The 17,218-nt window shown below is 35.7% G+C and overlaps 2 protein-coding genes across 2 annotated transcripts in view; one reads left to right on the forward strand and one right to left on the reverse strand.

Annotated features, from left to right (window-relative positions):
• The window catches only part of LOC136842825 (kinetochore protein Spc25-like), a 517,729-nt gene that overhangs the window by 261,685 nt on the left and 238,826 nt on the right, over nucleotides 1–17,218 (forward strand). The window lies entirely within an intron of this gene.
• LOC136842838 (cuticle protein 7-like) lies at nucleotides 10,465–11,496 on the reverse strand. Its single transcript, XM_067110710.1, has 2 exons — nucleotides 11,366–11,496; nucleotides 10,465–11,031 (listed from the first exon to the last, which is right to left on the reverse strand). The coding sequence occupies exon 2, from the start codon at nucleotides 11,023–11,025 to the stop codon at nucleotides 10,519–10,521; it is 507 nt and encodes a 168-aa protein (XP_066966811.1). The 5' UTR covers nucleotides 11,026–11,031; nucleotides 11,366–11,496; the 3' UTR covers nucleotides 10,465–10,518.

Raw genomic sequence — 17,218 nt, forward strand, 5'->3', positions numbered from 1 at the left:
TTACCTCTATGGATCTTTCTCATGAGCACATCCGTCATCCGCAAGGTTCTGTTTTATCCTCGTGTGCACGTTACCCAAGGTGATTTGCATCACTATTGTAATATTGTCTGTTCGTGGATTTGCAAGGAAAATTATTCCTTCTTTGGTAATCTATTCAAACGGACAAAACCCATCACGCTATCAGTCAGTTACCGTCTTTCCCCGTAGGGGGTTATTACCGTCAGTGCACCTCACGTGGTGCACTGTAGGCATCACTTAAGGATCTTTGCAGTGTCCCTTCGGCTCCTAGCTGCAACCTCTTTCATCACTCTTACTGTACCTCCGTTCATATTCTCTTTCTTCCATCTGACTTTCCACCCTCTCGAACGATTGTTTCAGAGCGCAACTGCGAGGTTTTCCTCCTGTTACACCTTTCAAACCTTCTTACTGTCCATTTTCCTTTCAGCTCTGGATAACCTCATAGGTCCCAGCGCTTGGCCTTTGGCCTAAATTCTATATTCTGTTCTATTCAGTTACCATCTTTCGACAGCGGCGAAGCCATTCAAATGAATGACTCATTCGGTTAATCGATTCACTACAGGTGAGTCAAATGAGCATTATTTCGCATCATTTATCACCCTGACTGCACACTTTACACCAAGAATCCAATATGGTGTCCCTGCTCCATGCAAATTGCAAGTCCTGTGTTCCCGTTTGTATTTTCAGATAATGTCACCTTCTATTTCCCGTTTGATTTCAAACTGCGCACTTATGCACTTATTGTTGGCATGATATCAAATGACATATGAAAGGCTTCACTTCTGCCACTGATATGGACTTCTTTTTGCGCAGTTTGGTAGCGTGGTGCCAAATGATACGAAGTAAAAAACTTGCCTAATCTGTTAAGCAATAAATCCGTAGGTTGCAATTTCCCCGCAAGAGTTGGAACCCTGAGGACTTGGCATTTCGGGAGAGGAACGGATAGGTAGAATTTCATTAAGTGTGTACCATAGAGAGACGTAGTTTGGTTCTGCCGTTGTCTAAAGATACAGCATGTTAATAGACAGTAGATCGAAGACCGCAAGAAGACAAAATAGACTACGAAAAATAAAAGCTTTATGCCAGCACGGATTCTTGCTCATAGAGCAGCCCGTAACGTCTCTCTCTCTCTCTCTCTCTCTCTCTCTCTCTCTCTCTCTCTCTCTCTCTCTCTCTCTTCTCAAGCCTCTGCAGTCAGTAACTTCAAGCTACGCGCTCCAGTGGGTGGTATATCACTACAGTTTCAATAGTACATACTTTACTATATTGAGAGAGAGAGAGTGAGAGATAAAGTCAGGTTTGGGTACATGCTACCTGGTCAGTAGATGGCGTATTCTCTTTGGAATACGAATGTCCACATACACATATGAAAGCTAATCTATTATAATAGTAATCCACTCCAAAACACACAGTCCGATGATTGATCCCATTTTCTGTGTTTCTCACTAACGAGGTATAACCAATCTATCTCCCGGACGTCGTATACTTTGCAGCGATTATTCATCATTTCTGATCAAACAGTCGAGTCATTACGCATCAGAAAATAACGACAAATTGATGACTAGATAAGAAGGATCGTCGTCGGTTCGGACCCAAAGGTGCGAACAAAAAGCCGAATTTAAGAAAGAAGCAAAAACCGAATTTCTAAATCATAGCCCCGTCGGTGGCTTCAGAAAAAACGGGAAAATTTGCCAGCGCCGACCGACTTACTCACAAGGACTCGAGCGACTACTGCTGTGAGATTCTAGTTCAAGGACATCGTTAAGGCGAAGGGGGTGTGGCTTGCCGCTCCAAAGGGGCGTGGCCATCTCCCGAAGAAAGTTGTGGGCGGAGTCTAGCGTGGATAGCAGCGTTTGTGGTGAAACCAAAGACGTCCTTTTTTTTTTTCTTTATCTTTTTTGTTATTTTTTTTCCGTTCGTTTTCCTCGTTCTTGAAATTCCTTCAAGGTTATACGGTTTTGTATCGGTTACGGTTGACCTGAGATTAACCTTTAGATATAGACCTGATCTATATCCCGTAATCACATGGATTAGCGAAATCCCTTTTTAGGGTTGCAATGTAGAAATCTCTCTGAGTGCTGAAAGGGATTTAAGGCCAGCGAAATGTAACGTAGGTGTAATTGCTGATTAAAAAAAAAAAAAAAAAAACTTTACGAGCTTTTTTTAAATGTACCTATAAAAGTTGGAGATTTTACCATCACTTTATCAATGAGAGTAACGAAGCACTTAACTATAAATTAACACAAATTGACCTGAAGACTACCATTACTATATATATATATATCACGCAACCGTACCATTAAAATCAAAATTGGCCTCCCTTACCACCACATCATCACGAAAGTGAAATTACACATTTTTACATTACATTTCTCAGGTAATATAATTTAATAAATTATTAAACACAGTGATTTTCCTAAAGGAGAGAATCACACAGTATTCGTTTTCTCGACCCTTCCATTAGATTGGCGTTGTAAGGTTTGCGTGTTCGACTTAAGTGTCTTATTTTATTGCTTTCTTGTACAGACCTTGATCGCATTCCGCATTTTGGATTTATCGAGTGTTTTATTAATGTGGTTCTTGATGAAAACAATTTGAATTCTTTTTCCGATTTTTCGAATTCATCCCCACCACCACCATCATCATCACCATCATCATCTAACAATGTCATTTTTATTTGATTTTTATTGCTATTCCTTTCCGTTGTTTGTTTGTTTTTTTTTTTTTTGCTTGTCATTATATTTGTTATCTTTTTCGTTATCATCCTCATTATTTTTAACGTAATTATTGTTAGCAATATTGCTATTCACCTGTTTCCCATAAAGAAGTGAACCACACAGGCATAATGTTTAGTACATGAACAAGAAATGTATGGATGCATTCACTGTTTTACGACTAAAACAAGTAAAAATGCGCCGAGTGTCTTCGGGACAATCACATACTCGTTTGACATGGACACTTGATTCCATGTACCTGAACAAGAAATGTTGATAACAGTCAAACATGGATGCATATAATCAACTGAAATAAATCAATGAAATTTTATCAGAATTGTCATCCCAATTTTATCTTTCATTAAAAAGTGAACTTGATAGACAAAATATAAATCCAAGTAAATAATGAAAATGTAGCCTGAGGGCGTTTAAGAAAAAAAAATTGTAATCTTTTAATTTTTTGATTTTTATGAAATTTTATTTTATTCTTTTTAATCTTTAATTTTTTTTTTTGTATGCATGAAACGAGCAAATGTATTTTATTGTATACATGTTTCAATATTTGTTTTACAGTTTTTTTCTTTTTTTTTAAACTTCATTTTCATTTATTCATCATCATGCGAATGACCTGTTTGGTCCCAGTTCTAGGCCTATGGCCTAGACCTGGCATTTCATCCTAATCCTTCAGGCCAGCCCTATAAGAGCTGATTAGACAGCTCAGTGGTCTTAAAACTATTTTAATAATAATAATAATGTACAGCCGCTACAACGTATAATCAAGGCCACCGAAAATGTCTTTCGGTGGTCTCGGTATGAGTCCGCGGCCCATGAAACTTTAACCACGGCCCGGTGGTGGTCTATCCTTTATTGTTGCCAGAAGCACGATTATGGCTAACTTTAACCTGAAATAAAATAAAAACTACTGAGGCTAGAGGGCTGCAATTTGGTATGTTTGACGATTGGAGTGTGGATGATCAACATACCAATTTGCAGCCCTCTAGCCTCAGTAGTTTTTAAGATCTGAGGGCTGACAGAAAAAGTGCGGACTGACAGACAAAGCCGGCACAATAGTTTTCTTTTACAGAAAACTAAAAATGAATGAATGGACGTTTAAACGAAGGTATATCTATTACCACGGATAATACTGAAGTTATGAAAAGCAGTGATTCAGAGATTTGATTATAAAACCACCATTTAGGAGTTAGCGGGTACGTCAGTAATAAGAATAATGCTTTTCATAACGAGGTCGTCTGAGATCATGATAGCAATGTGACTTGAAAATAAATATGGCTAATGCAGTGTAATTATGGCCCCACCCCTTTTTTTTTAAGCGAAGTAAGTGTATCTTAGTTTAACCAGACCACTGAGCTGAATAACAACTCTCCTAGGGCTGGCCCGAAGGATTTGATTTATTTTACGTGGCTAAGAACCAACTGGTTACCTAGCAACGGGACCTACAGCTTATTGTGGAATCTGAACCACATTATGACGGAAATTAATTTCTATCACCAGAAATAAATTCCTCTAATTCTTCACTGGCCGGTCGGGGAGTCGACCGCTGGGCCAACAGCGTGCTAGCCGAGAGCTCTACCCACCCCCTCCAATGAAGAACTTTTTTTAGAGAAATGAGTAATGAAAATATCCTGGCAAGCTTTATTTTTGTGAAGCTCCGAACCACGGGATATTTTATCTGAATTGGTTGTATTCGAAACGATTGAATGATGAAATTATTGTTGCTTAAAAACATTGTAAAACTGTTATTTTTATTGGAATGGAATGGAATGGAATATAGAATTTAGGCCAAAGGCCAAGCGCTGGGACCTAAGAGGTCATTCAGCGCTGAAAGGTTAACTGACAATAAGAAGGTCTGAAAGGTGCAACAGGAGGAACGCCTCGCAGTTGCACTATGAAACAGTTGTTAGGAGAGGATGGAAAGTCAGATGGAAGAAAGAGAATATGAACGGAGGAACAGTTAAGGAATGAAAGAGGTTGCAGCTAGGGGCCGAAGGGACGATGCAAAGAACCTTTAGTAATGCCTACAGTGCACCACGTGAGGTGCACTGACGTCACTACCTTCCTAAGGGGGTTATTTTTATTAAGTTGTGATCCAAGGGAAATTGTATCTGAACTGGTTGTATTCGAAAGCATTGAAGTGTTGAATCGTAATGGCCTTGTATTGTTATTATGACTTCCAGTGGTATTTTTTGCATTTTCTGCGATCTTACGGTCAGGCTGGGAAACAGTCTTCAGCACCTTCAGACTGACCGATTTGTATTTATCAAAATATCTGAGTCGTAATGGCCTTTTATTGTTATTGTAACTTCCAGTGGTATTTTTGCATTTCTGCGATCTTACGGTCATTCTCGGAAACAGTCTTCATCACCTTCAGACTGACCGATTTGTATTTATCAAAATATCTGAGTTGTAATGGCCTTTTATTGTTGTTATAACTTACTCGTACAGTGGTATTTTTGCATTTCTGCGATCTTACGGTCAGTCTCGGAAACATAGTCTCCAGTACCTTCAAACTGACCGATTTGTATTTATCAAAATATCTTAATCATGATGGCCTTTTATTGTTATTATGACTTTCAGTGATATTTTTTGCACTTATGCGATTTTACGGTCAGTCTCAAAACACAGTCTCCAGTACCTTCAAACTGACCGATTTGCATTTATCAAAATATCAGAGGAACAAGAAATATCTCTGCCTTTATACATCTCAATCTAGAAGTCCTCTGTTCCAGGGAGATGAAGAAGAAGAATGATTAAGAGACAGGAATTCGCCAACGCCGCAATAATCGTGAAAGTTTCTAATTGACATCTCAATGAACTACCACAAGATTTAAGAGCAGCCGCGCGTACTTCCCAATGCTACATACCAAGGGCGGCAGCGAGAAGAATCCTGAAAGTAACGGCGGTGTTGAGAAAGTCCTCGCTGGTAAAATCACGAGGCATAACGAAGAGTGAATTCGGAAATGGTGCTGTTAATGAGGAAGGGAGAGTTGCATTATTTCTGCCCGGTGTTGCTGAATTGGGTTGTGAAAGATTTAGGTAATTCGATACAGAACCCTTGAAGATTGTAAGGGATTATATTCACCTCGTTTATTGGAAAATTTGTTGATTTCATTCCCTACAAGTTTGATATTTTAAGGGGTGTCCATCGTCTCTGAAAAAATTGAGGTAACTGTCACTGAAAACTGACAACATTGTGAGAAAAATGTTGCATGGAGTCAATCAGTGTACTTTACAATCAGCGTACTTTACACTGAACTGGATAAAAGCGTTTTTAATGGGCATCCTTATTTTCCTGAAAAGCTTCATCCTTATTTTCTTGTGGTAAAGCTTTTTAATGGGCATCCTTATTTTTTTAATGGGCATCCTTATTTTTGAAAAAGAATTTTTAATGGGCATCCTTATTTTCCTGAGGCTAAAATGATCCTTATTTTCCTGTGGTAAAAGCTTAATTTTTTAATGGGCATCCTTATTTTCCTGTGGTAAAAGCTTAATTTTTTAATGGGCATCCTTATTTTCCTGTGGTAAAAGCTTAATTTTTTAATGGGCATCCTTATTTTCCTGGTACATTGTTTTTAATGGTCCTTATTTTCCTGTCAAAAGCTGATAATGGGCAGCCCATCTTGTCAAAAGGTAGCTTGTACTAATTATTCTTTAATTTACTCAAGTGTTGATTATGACATTGTTTTACTAATTATTTTTGTTCAAATTAGGAAATTCTTTTATTCTATTTGAATATCACTTTATTTCCACATACCAGTGCAGAAAATAATTAATTTTAAAATTTACTTTCAACATGGTAATTATGAAATTTATTTAATGTGAAGACAATTAAAAGCTGAGGACAATGACAGTGAATTGAATATTGTAATAATGAAATTAATTTTAACGTGATCATAATCAACTCCTGAAGGACAATTACTCTATTTAAAACCTCTTCATCGAGTGAAATTTAAACCAAAATTCAAACCAGTACTTACTGTGTCATTGCGTTTACACGCATGAATATTCTCACGATGACGTTTTCAAATCCAGTTATTACATGAATTATTTGCTGTTTCACCCAGATAATCAAAACTATATGTTGTAATGCAAAACCTAACACTCATGACAGACACAGATATACTCTTGTTACTTGAATGGCTTTAATGGTACATGAATTCCAACGTCAGGCAAATCTTGTTAGTAAAATGTATTTTTTTAAATTTTAGACGCGATCTTCGCCGTAGGGAGGTCAATGCCGCCAGTGCACCTCACGTGGTGCATTGTAGGCATTACTTGAAGTTCTATGCGGCGTCCCTGCGGCTCTTAGCTGCAACCGTTTCATTTGTTTTACTGCACCCCTGTTCATATTCTCTTTCTTTCATCTGTCCACCTTCTACTAACAATTGTTGCATAGTGCAACCGCGAGGTTTTCCTCCTGTTACGCCTTTAAAACCTCCTTTACTCTCAGTTTCCTTTTCAGCGCTGAATGGCCTCATCTGTCCCAGCGCTTGGCCTGTGGCCCTAAATTCTATATTCCATTCCATTTCAAATGCTTCGATATGTTAAATTTGTTGCATTTAATTTATACTAAAATTTCAGTTTTCAAAAGAAATGTATATCGAGTGTGATTTAAAGGTACCTTGGATTTTATTATGCTTTCATTTTCAACATATGCATTGGCATATAACTGAAAATTACAAAAACGTAAATTATCGTACAGCTCGGGGCCAGCTCCACACGCCTCTGGCACTAATAATTATAAGCAAGTTAGAATATCAGTATAAATTAAGCATAATGAATCTTCAGTATAAGTTAAGTTGAACGAATCTTTTGGGACAGTTCGTAACGTCCCAGGGGTCAGGACTTTCCGTCTCCATTGAATTGAATTGAACTGAATATAGAATTTAGGCCAAAGGCCAAGCACTGGGACCCATGAGGTCATTCAGCGCTGAAACGGTAATTGACAGTAAAAGGTTTGAAAGGTGTAACAGGAGGAACACCTCGCAGTTGCACCATGAATCAATTGTTAGGAGAGGGTGGAAAGTAAGACGGAAGAAAGAAAATATGAAAGGAGGTACAGTAAAAGAATGAAAGGGGTTGCAGCTAAGGGCCGAAGGCACGCTGCAAAGAACCTTAAGTGATGCCTACAGTGCACCGCATGAGGTGCACTGACGACACTACCTCGCTACGGGGGAATTCTGCATTAGATCCCCTCGTATATTACCATTTTTAACGTCACTGGTGTACTAGTAGCATCATAAATTATAATGAAACATCAGGAACCATTTAGAGATTTAGGCTTCTCGTAACCTGGAGCTGGACTCTCATATTATTATTATTATTATTATTATTATTATTATTATTATTATTATTATTATTATTATTATTATTATTATTCAAAAGATGAACCCTATTCATATGGAACAATCCCACCAAAGAGGCCACTGACTTGGAATTCAAGCTTCCAAAGAATACGGTGATGTCATTCGAATGAAGTAACAGAAGGTGATAGGAAATACAGAAAGAGGAGACCACTTATTAGGAAAACGGACAAATTAGCAAATTAATAAATAAACGATAGACTCTTTGGTAAGTCTTAGCGTCCGTTTTATTGGTCAGCGGTGTAAGTCAGATGTGAGTGCGACATTCGGGCAGGAGTAATCGGCAATCACTGGTCACCAACACACTACCGTTATTGAAGTTGGAGTTCTGGTCGGAGTCGAAGTTTTTGTTATGGTCGTTAACTTTGTAAAGAGAGAAGTCGGGTATCCCCTTCTGCAGGAAAGACACAATAGACGAAAATTACGAGAAGTACAAAAGTGTAAATATACAAGAACTCATTTGGAATCCAAATATCATTGAAAAATTGAACTTCATTGAATCTGTCTCATTAAAAAAAAATTACTCTCAGCGGAAGATAGAAGCAAAAATATACCTCTGCAGGAAAGACACATTAGACGAAAATTACAAGAAGTATAAAGTCTAAATAGCAAAAGCTCATTTGGAAGCAAACTATCATTGAAAAATACAGCTTGAATGAGTTAAGACAGATTAATCGCAGCGAAAATAAAAGTTAAAATATACCGCTCTAGTTTTACTTCGATTTTTTGTCAAACGCGACAGAAATCGAAGTAAAACTTGAGGTATTTTAGCGTCCTACCTTTCGCCGAGATAAATTTTTTTTAGTGAGATTCATTGAAGCTTAAAATTTTCAATGATAATTTGATTCCAAATGAGTTTTTGCGTATTTAGACTTTTATACATCTTGTAATCTTCATATATCTTTTTCCTTCACCTTTTAGACCTCTTGTCGCTCTCACTGAGTCCCGATTTGCTCCTTCTCTCTCCATCGCTGTCTTTCAGAGTTATTTTAGTTAAGGTTCTTCAAGTAGTAGCACCCGCCAGGTACCACCTTCCCACATTTTCTCTATGGAAATCACTCATTCTCTGAATGCACAGTTACGTGACTGTTTGTTTCCCTCCATTAACAAGCACCGGAATTCTCGAATTCCTTTAGTTTTCCCTGACTTACATCCCTCCATTCTTCAAGGGGCGGGGATGCTGCTTCCTCCAGGGATAAGCCCAACTCTTTTGAATGTGACGTAGGATCTTGTGCATTGATGTAATAATAATAATAATAATAATAATAATAATAATAATAATAATAATAATAATAAACACTGGTTGCTGAGGAGAATGAACATAGATTATAAAACGGTAACTGGAATGGTGACAAATGCGACTGAGGTTGGTGGAACTGTGGTTCTTGACCAGAAAACAAAGATACCAGAAAGATTGGTAGGAGAAGATCATGGTGGATTTAAATCTGAAAAGGTATGTGCAGAGTAGCTGTTTTCTTATGAAAATCGATTTTTTTTTTTTTTGAAGCTACTTGTCACTTGAAAGATAAGAGGAAACGATAGTATGATCGGAAAGGTATTCAGGTTGAGGGTGAAAAGAAATTTGAGGAGGGAGTACTGGAAATTGTTGGACTGACACTGACATATAATTAAAGGGGTTTTCAGGTTAGATTTATAGATGAATGGGAGGTGGAAGCATTAGGAAATATTAGATTGACATTGGCAAACTTGAAAGAACTTAAGTGGTTACAAGGTATAGGGAATGGCACACTACATATCAAGTGGGGGCAATCTTGCTATTGGTTAGATTCCTGTATGGGTGTGAGATTGAGGCGTCGTGTATCCGCGGGAAATTTTAAACATAGAGTGTTCATTCTTGATCCAGCAGTCAGGAAATGAATTTACGAAGAGAAATTGCCTTATCGATTGATAGTAGTAATAGAATTTGTACTGGTCTGTGTAATAGTTATGATATTACTGTGAACGGAAAAACAAATCCACTTATGTATGTGTATAAATATATTTGAAAATAAATCTCAACTGATAGCTTTCGGGAATCTGTTCAATTCTTCTTTTCAATCTCAGATTGAAAAGGGGAATCGAACAGATTCCCAACAGCTCTGTACAGATTTATTTTTTTAAAATATATTTGTACCCATATATAACTAGATTTGTTTCTCCATTTGAAGACTCATTTAGCATAAGTATTTTTTGATTACTGTGAATTGTGAATAATAATAATGATAAGAAATGTGGAGTAACAAAATCATCCCCAACTCTATTTCTTGATTAAAATTTGAATATTGTTGTTTTGGTTCAATGAAATATACCATATGCAGAATACTAATTTATTTTCCTTCGCAGATCAGGGTCTCCACATAAATAAATTAATCCACCATCATAAATAGGCCAAAAAAGAAAACTGTTCAGTGATCGGGTGTACCGTAGAGGGATGCTGGTTCCTCATAAGAATCATCTGGTTCTTCGGAAGAAGAAGCAGGCGTTCCGTAGGTTTCTTTGGGAGCCTTGTAAGAAGGAGCAGGGGCGCCGTAGGATTCCTTGGGAGCTTTGTAAGAAGGAGCGGGGGCGCCGTAGGATTCCTTGGGAGCTTTGTAAGAAGGAGCAGGGGCGCCGTAGGATTCCTTGGGAGCTTTGTAAGAAGGAGCTGGGGCGCCGTAGGATTCCTTGGGAGCTCCGTAAGATGGGGCAGGTACGTAGGGCTTGGGTTCGGGGTATGTGGCCTCTCCCTCATACCTGACCTCTGCCTGATATCCGTTGTAGTGGTCGGCGGTGTAAGTGACGATCTGAGTGCGACCATCGGGCAGGAGGACGCGGTACTCCCCAGTCACCAGGTTGCCGTCAGAGTTGGAGTTGTGGCCGAAGTCGAGGCCCTTGTAGTGGTCCTCGACTTCGTAGGAGAAGTCGAAGGGCATCCCCTTCTGCAGGGAGACAATGCGGGGACGGTTGGCATTAAAAAGATCAAGTATTTAGCAGGCAGACAATGTAGAAGCGGTTAGCATTGAAAAGATTTGGTATTTATTCTCTGTGGTTATATTTTCATGTGAAGAGTATTAGTTTTTGGGAAGTCAGTGAGTGTGCATTAAACCACGGCAAGAATGGATGCATATTCTTTATAGTAAATGTTCATTGCAGCATCATATGCTTTTCATTCATAAGTAAGAAATAACTTATCAGTCAAACAACGAAACGAAAGGGCTACATAACAGATATCCGCTAAAAGGTATATGCAAATATCGTGCGGGACAAACTTACAGAGTGTTTATCTTCGTGGGAATCAGCACGGTAACGAAGAGGGTGGTCAGGTTCTGAGTACCCATACCCTTCCTCGGAATGGGAATCGTCTGGGCGGGCCAGTGCCAGTGCCACAAGGCAGAACGAAAAGACGACCTGTAAAAGAAACACCTCGTTAGATCAGAGATTAGTGATATGTACCTTGTTTATAGGAGCAAAGGGAAGATTATGCAATAATTAGGTTGATAAAATGCTAAAGTTATGGTTGGGATTTGCTAAATTATCTGGAAAGAAACTGATTTACTTAACTCCTTGATTCTAACATAGGGTGTTGGCATTTAGACGGAAACTGAATGAACGACAATATGCAAATTGAGAAGGAAAAGAAATGAGTGATCTGTGAATGCCCTGAATTTTTTGTTCCTAATTAAAATGCTGTAATCAGTGATAAGTGAAGGTCGAGATATTTTGATTTTCTTGACCTGGAATCTACTAACTAATAAAATCAGTTTTAAACAATAATACACTTAAAATAAAATCGTAACAAGAGCTAAAAACAGTTGAATATGCCATACGAGACAAATTGGAAAAAGAAAATTAGAGAAACTAAACAAATAATTAATCAAATCATATTACAAGAAAACGAAATCATTATTTTCTAAGACTCTTCCTGCAGATTTACCTTAGTATTCATGAAATCGCAATAAGAGTTGGAGAACTGAATATGGCATAAAGATAAATTGGGAAAAGAAAATTGGAGAAATTATACAGATAATTAATCAAATCGCATTACAAGAAAGAGAAATAATAAATTTCTAAGAATCTTCTTCCAGATTTACCTTAGCATTCATGACTAATGCAGCCAAGTTTGTAACTGCAGAAGGAAACGACTTAACCCCTTATATTCCAAAGATTTCACGGTCACGCTCCGACAAGACACGCCCCCTCGTGACCTTAGGCTCGAAATGAGATCACTTTTTGCCTCGCTTCCAATTTCCAGGGGGCAAAAACTTAGGCCTCTTTTTTTTCTTTATTTCTTGAGAAATGTATCCTGTAGGGTAATGGTTGCATTATTTCGTGGAGATTTCTTCATGCGTGTCTACTTAACACTAAGGGTTGCATTGTATATTATATGTGTATATATATATATATATATATATATATATATATATATATATATATATATATATATATATATATATATATATATATACATATACCATATATGATATGTATATACTGTATAATATATATTTATATATATACATATATATTAATATATATATATATATTATATATATATATATATATATATATATATATATATATATATATATATCATATATGTATATATATATATATATAGTATATGTATATATATAGTGTATATATATTATATATATATATATATATATATATATATATATATATATATATATATATATATATATATATATAGAGATATAGAGAGAGAGAGAGAGAGAGATATATATAGAGTAACCCTTAGTGTTAAGTAGACACGCACAGACACACACATATATATACAATGTAGATATATGCATGTATACACGCATACCTATGTACATACATCTAAGTTCGTTTGGTTATCAGTAACCCCATTAACATCCATGTTTATTAGCGAATATGACCAGCAGTTTATACATACATACACATGAATACACCGATTACTCAGCCGCAAATTATTCAAGCAGAGCTTAAACGACAGACAGAATGATCTATATCCTCAAAACGCAGGTACTTGAAAAAAAAAAAAAGCTTCAAGATTCATACTTTTCCAGACTTTACTTTCAATTAGTATATAACCCAACCGCAGCCTCATTTCTGGGCAGTCAGACTCCTGATACTATGCACGACTGTAACCTTACTTCTTCGGGAAAACGATCATTGATATCCATCTTTACTTTGTGCATGGTTCATGTTGGAAGTGCAGTCTGCCAGTGACTTTATCTCGTTTTGTACAATTGTAAATGATGGCTTGAAATGATGGTTTTGAATTGTCTCTTCGAACAAGAAAGGACGAGAGAAAATGTAAGTGACGTTTCGTAAATATGTACGTGTATATATATATATATGTATATATATATATATATATATATATATATACATATACATGTGTGTATATATACATTTATGTATGTATATGAATACGTATTATGTACGTATGTATACACATATTTTACCACATAATATATATATATATATATATATATATATATATATATATATATATATATATATATATATATATATATATATATATATATATATATATATATATATATATATATATATATATAAACATACACGTGGAAAATTATTACGTATATCCATCTTTACTTTCTGCAAAGTTCATGCAAGCGCGGTCTGTCAGTGATTATATGTTGTTTGTACAATTATAAATAATAGTCTAAAATAATTGTTTTAATACGTCTTTGAACAAGAAAATATAAGAAAAAAGATTTATTGGACTGTGAATATATGCTTAAATGCACATATATAAGTAATTGCGGTTCATATATGAATTTGAAAATTAGTAAGAAAAAATACTTTTCTTACTTTACTAAACATGAAACAACTCTGCTCCTCACATTCACTGGATAACTGTAATCACTACAAAGCCTGTAAGATTCAGGTGAAGAAATTCTTAAACGCCCGTATGGCATCAGCCGGATTCGAAGCCGCAGCCGATATGTCAGGACCACCGTAATTTATTTCTTCGTTTGGATCTTCGGCTTTTAGTAGTGACAAGAGCGTCAAAATGTGTGAAGAAATCTATGCAGTTAAGGTTAAAATGTTACTAATAGCATATATGATATATACATATATATATACATATATGTATATATATACATATATGTATATATGTGTATATATATATATGTATGTTGTATATATGTATGTGTCCGTGTTTGTGTATATATGTATATTTGTATGTTTATATATATACATACATACATACACATATATATGTATACATATATATATACATATACATAATTTGTTGCTTTTACCAAATATAATATTATGAATAATCTTGATTTTATGTGAGAGCTTTGCGGAATAAAGAAACCTAGTCATAAAAATAGCATTCTGTCATATATTTCGTCAAGAGTAATAAAATCTTAAGTAATCTTTTTATGTTAACTGTAAGGCAAGGACATATGGTCAGACAGTTATGAATGTTATTTTAACGTTTACTTGTAGAGATGGGTAGAAAGTCTTAAATCATGAAACATTCATTGTTAATTTTATAAAATCGTGATACTACATATTATTAATTAAAGCTGGGAAAGACTGTATATATAATTAACGTTCTTTCCATATAAAAATAAGAGGATCCAGTCCTTGGTAATTATTGGTAATTAATGCAAAATGTTAACAATTACTCAGTTAGAATAAATTCATTCATAACAGTCACAACAAAAATTGAAAACGATAAATACCACGATTATTAGACACAAAGTACTTCACGTATTTTGATCTGAGACACGCAGCTAATACAAATAATTATCAGAGTTTACAGAGTATGCATGTATACCATATACATGCATACAGTATTCTCATTTTTATTATTATTTCACTAGATGAAACCTATTCACATGGAACAAACACACCAAAGGGGCCATTGACTTGAAATTCAAGCTTCCAAAGAATGTTGGTTTCAACCTCCCACCGCAGACCCCACGCTGCGGCAGTAACTGGTCATAATACAGAGCAAGTGATTTTTCATCGCCCTGGGGCAGACGCGAACCCGCGACATCTGAGTGGCACGCCACGACACTAACCACTATACCAGCGTTTCAAGCACAAGGTTACGAGGGGGCGTGTCATATTGGACCTTGAAATCTTTTATCGTGTATGCATTGTACGTACGATACGAGAATATTTTAATCGCCACGAAAGAAGTCGACCGTTTCCCACTTGTTCCCATGCGACATCCAGTGATTTTCTGTTAGCTCTACGTTCTTTTACTTGGGTTCTGTTCAAGTTTCAACCAGAAGGGAGACAGAACAGTTGGTCTTCGAAAGCCTTGAATAAGGAAACGGTGTAAGAAGAGGGGAAAGTGAGCACTTCATGCTCCAGGCTGCAAATATTGTGTTTTAGCTGCCCAGTGGAAGGATGATTTGAAACTATGGAAATCTTTAGGCAAGATCGTTAGATAGGTATAGAGCAGTGGTTCTCAAGCTGGGGGTAATTACCCCCGTGGGGGTAATGAAACCGTTTCTGGGGGGTAACGAGGCACTTCAATTCCAGTTTGTAATAAAAGGAACAATGCTTTCATTTTAATTTTTTGTCAAAGGAATCATGTCTTAAATCTAAATTCTTTATTTCTTAAGGCTTGAGTAAAATTAAAATTGATTTCTTACATATAAAATTAAGCATTCCAATATCCTTCTTTCCTTTATTTTATAACTTTTATAACTTCACATAACTGAAGAGGAATGGGGAAGGGTCATGGTGATCTATCACACCACTGCCGGGAGTGACGATACCCAAAAATTTGAGAACCACTGGTGTAGAGGATACATATTGGTCTTATAGGAAATACTTTAGACTTTCTGAGAAACTTAGAGTAATAAACATTTTTATAACAATGCCGTGAAAGCAGTAATGGATACGGGATAATGATATGATCAATAAAAACTTCTTAATTTCAAATGTCGTTTTGAACTACGAATGTTTAGCGGTATTTTGATAATTAAGGGAGAACTAATACACCAACACACTTCAATGCAGAGGTTCCGTAACATATGTAATATAGCAAATAAAGTCTTGTTTTATTTAGATTTGGATTCACGGCAGAGATCGTGCGACTGTGAATAATGAAACATCGAAATAAAACTAGTTTTCGTAAGTTTGTGACGTATTTACTTTTAGGATGTCAGCTAACGTAAAGAGGAACTGATTAAACCAAAAACATTTCATATTCGTGACGTAACCAAGGCTTGGTAGGTATGAAGAGATATATGATGTCTGTAATTAAAATAAAATAAAGAATGCAAATGTAAATTTGAGATTAGCATGAAAGGTCTAAAGTGGATTTATATATAAATAAAAATACGATATATATATATATGTACATATTTATATATCTGTCATTTATATATATATATATAATATATATATATATATATATATATATATATATATATATATATATATATATATATATATAATATATATATATATATATATATATATATATATATATATATATATATATATATATATATATATATGTATACTAATATACAAACATACATACCATATATATGTGTGTATGTATGTCTGGGTGTGAATACACCTGCATAGCCTATATAGCTCATCGTGCGTGACCTTACCGTTTACCCTCTACGTTTAAATCCTTCAATTAAAATTCTCGAAATAAAAACATGGACAGATTAATTAAATGCATCCTTGATTCTCAAATTTCACACAAGACAGTTTCAAGTAAGACAATTGCACCTAATACAATTAGGTAATTGGATTCCTTTTTTTTTATGTCCGTGCAAGATTATATTTTCAACTGGTGATAATGCATCTTGCAACAAAGGTCATCGAAAGGGTCATGGGGTAGGTCGCTTGTGGTAGTGTAGGGCATTTGCTGCCAAGTTGAGAAATGGAATATCATTGTAATCACTGTAGGTGATTTATAATTGGATATTGTAAAAGCTAATGCAGAGAATATGAACTCATCCCGCAAGTCAAAGTATCAGAGAATCTTTCTTAAGAAATAAGTAGAAATAATGACAGTTTGAATATAAATTAACTTCTTTGTGTAATATACTAAAATATTCTCTTCATCGATTCGTATGTGAATACCATTTTGATTTGAATTATACTGTGAGTCAG

Source organism: Macrobrachium rosenbergii, chromosome 10, assembly GCF_040412425.1.
Source record: "Macrobrachium rosenbergii isolate ZJJX-2024 chromosome 10, ASM4041242v1, whole genome shotgun sequence".
Lineage (NCBI taxonomy): Eukaryota > Metazoa > Arthropoda > Malacostraca > Decapoda > Palaemonidae > Macrobrachium > Macrobrachium rosenbergii.

Bases quoted from the DNA above. Each gene is read 5' to 3' on its own strand.
- LOC136842838 (XM_067110710.1), bottom strand. From the start codon at position 11,025: ATGCCCTTCGACTTCTCCTACGAAGTCGAGGACCACTACAAGGGCCTC.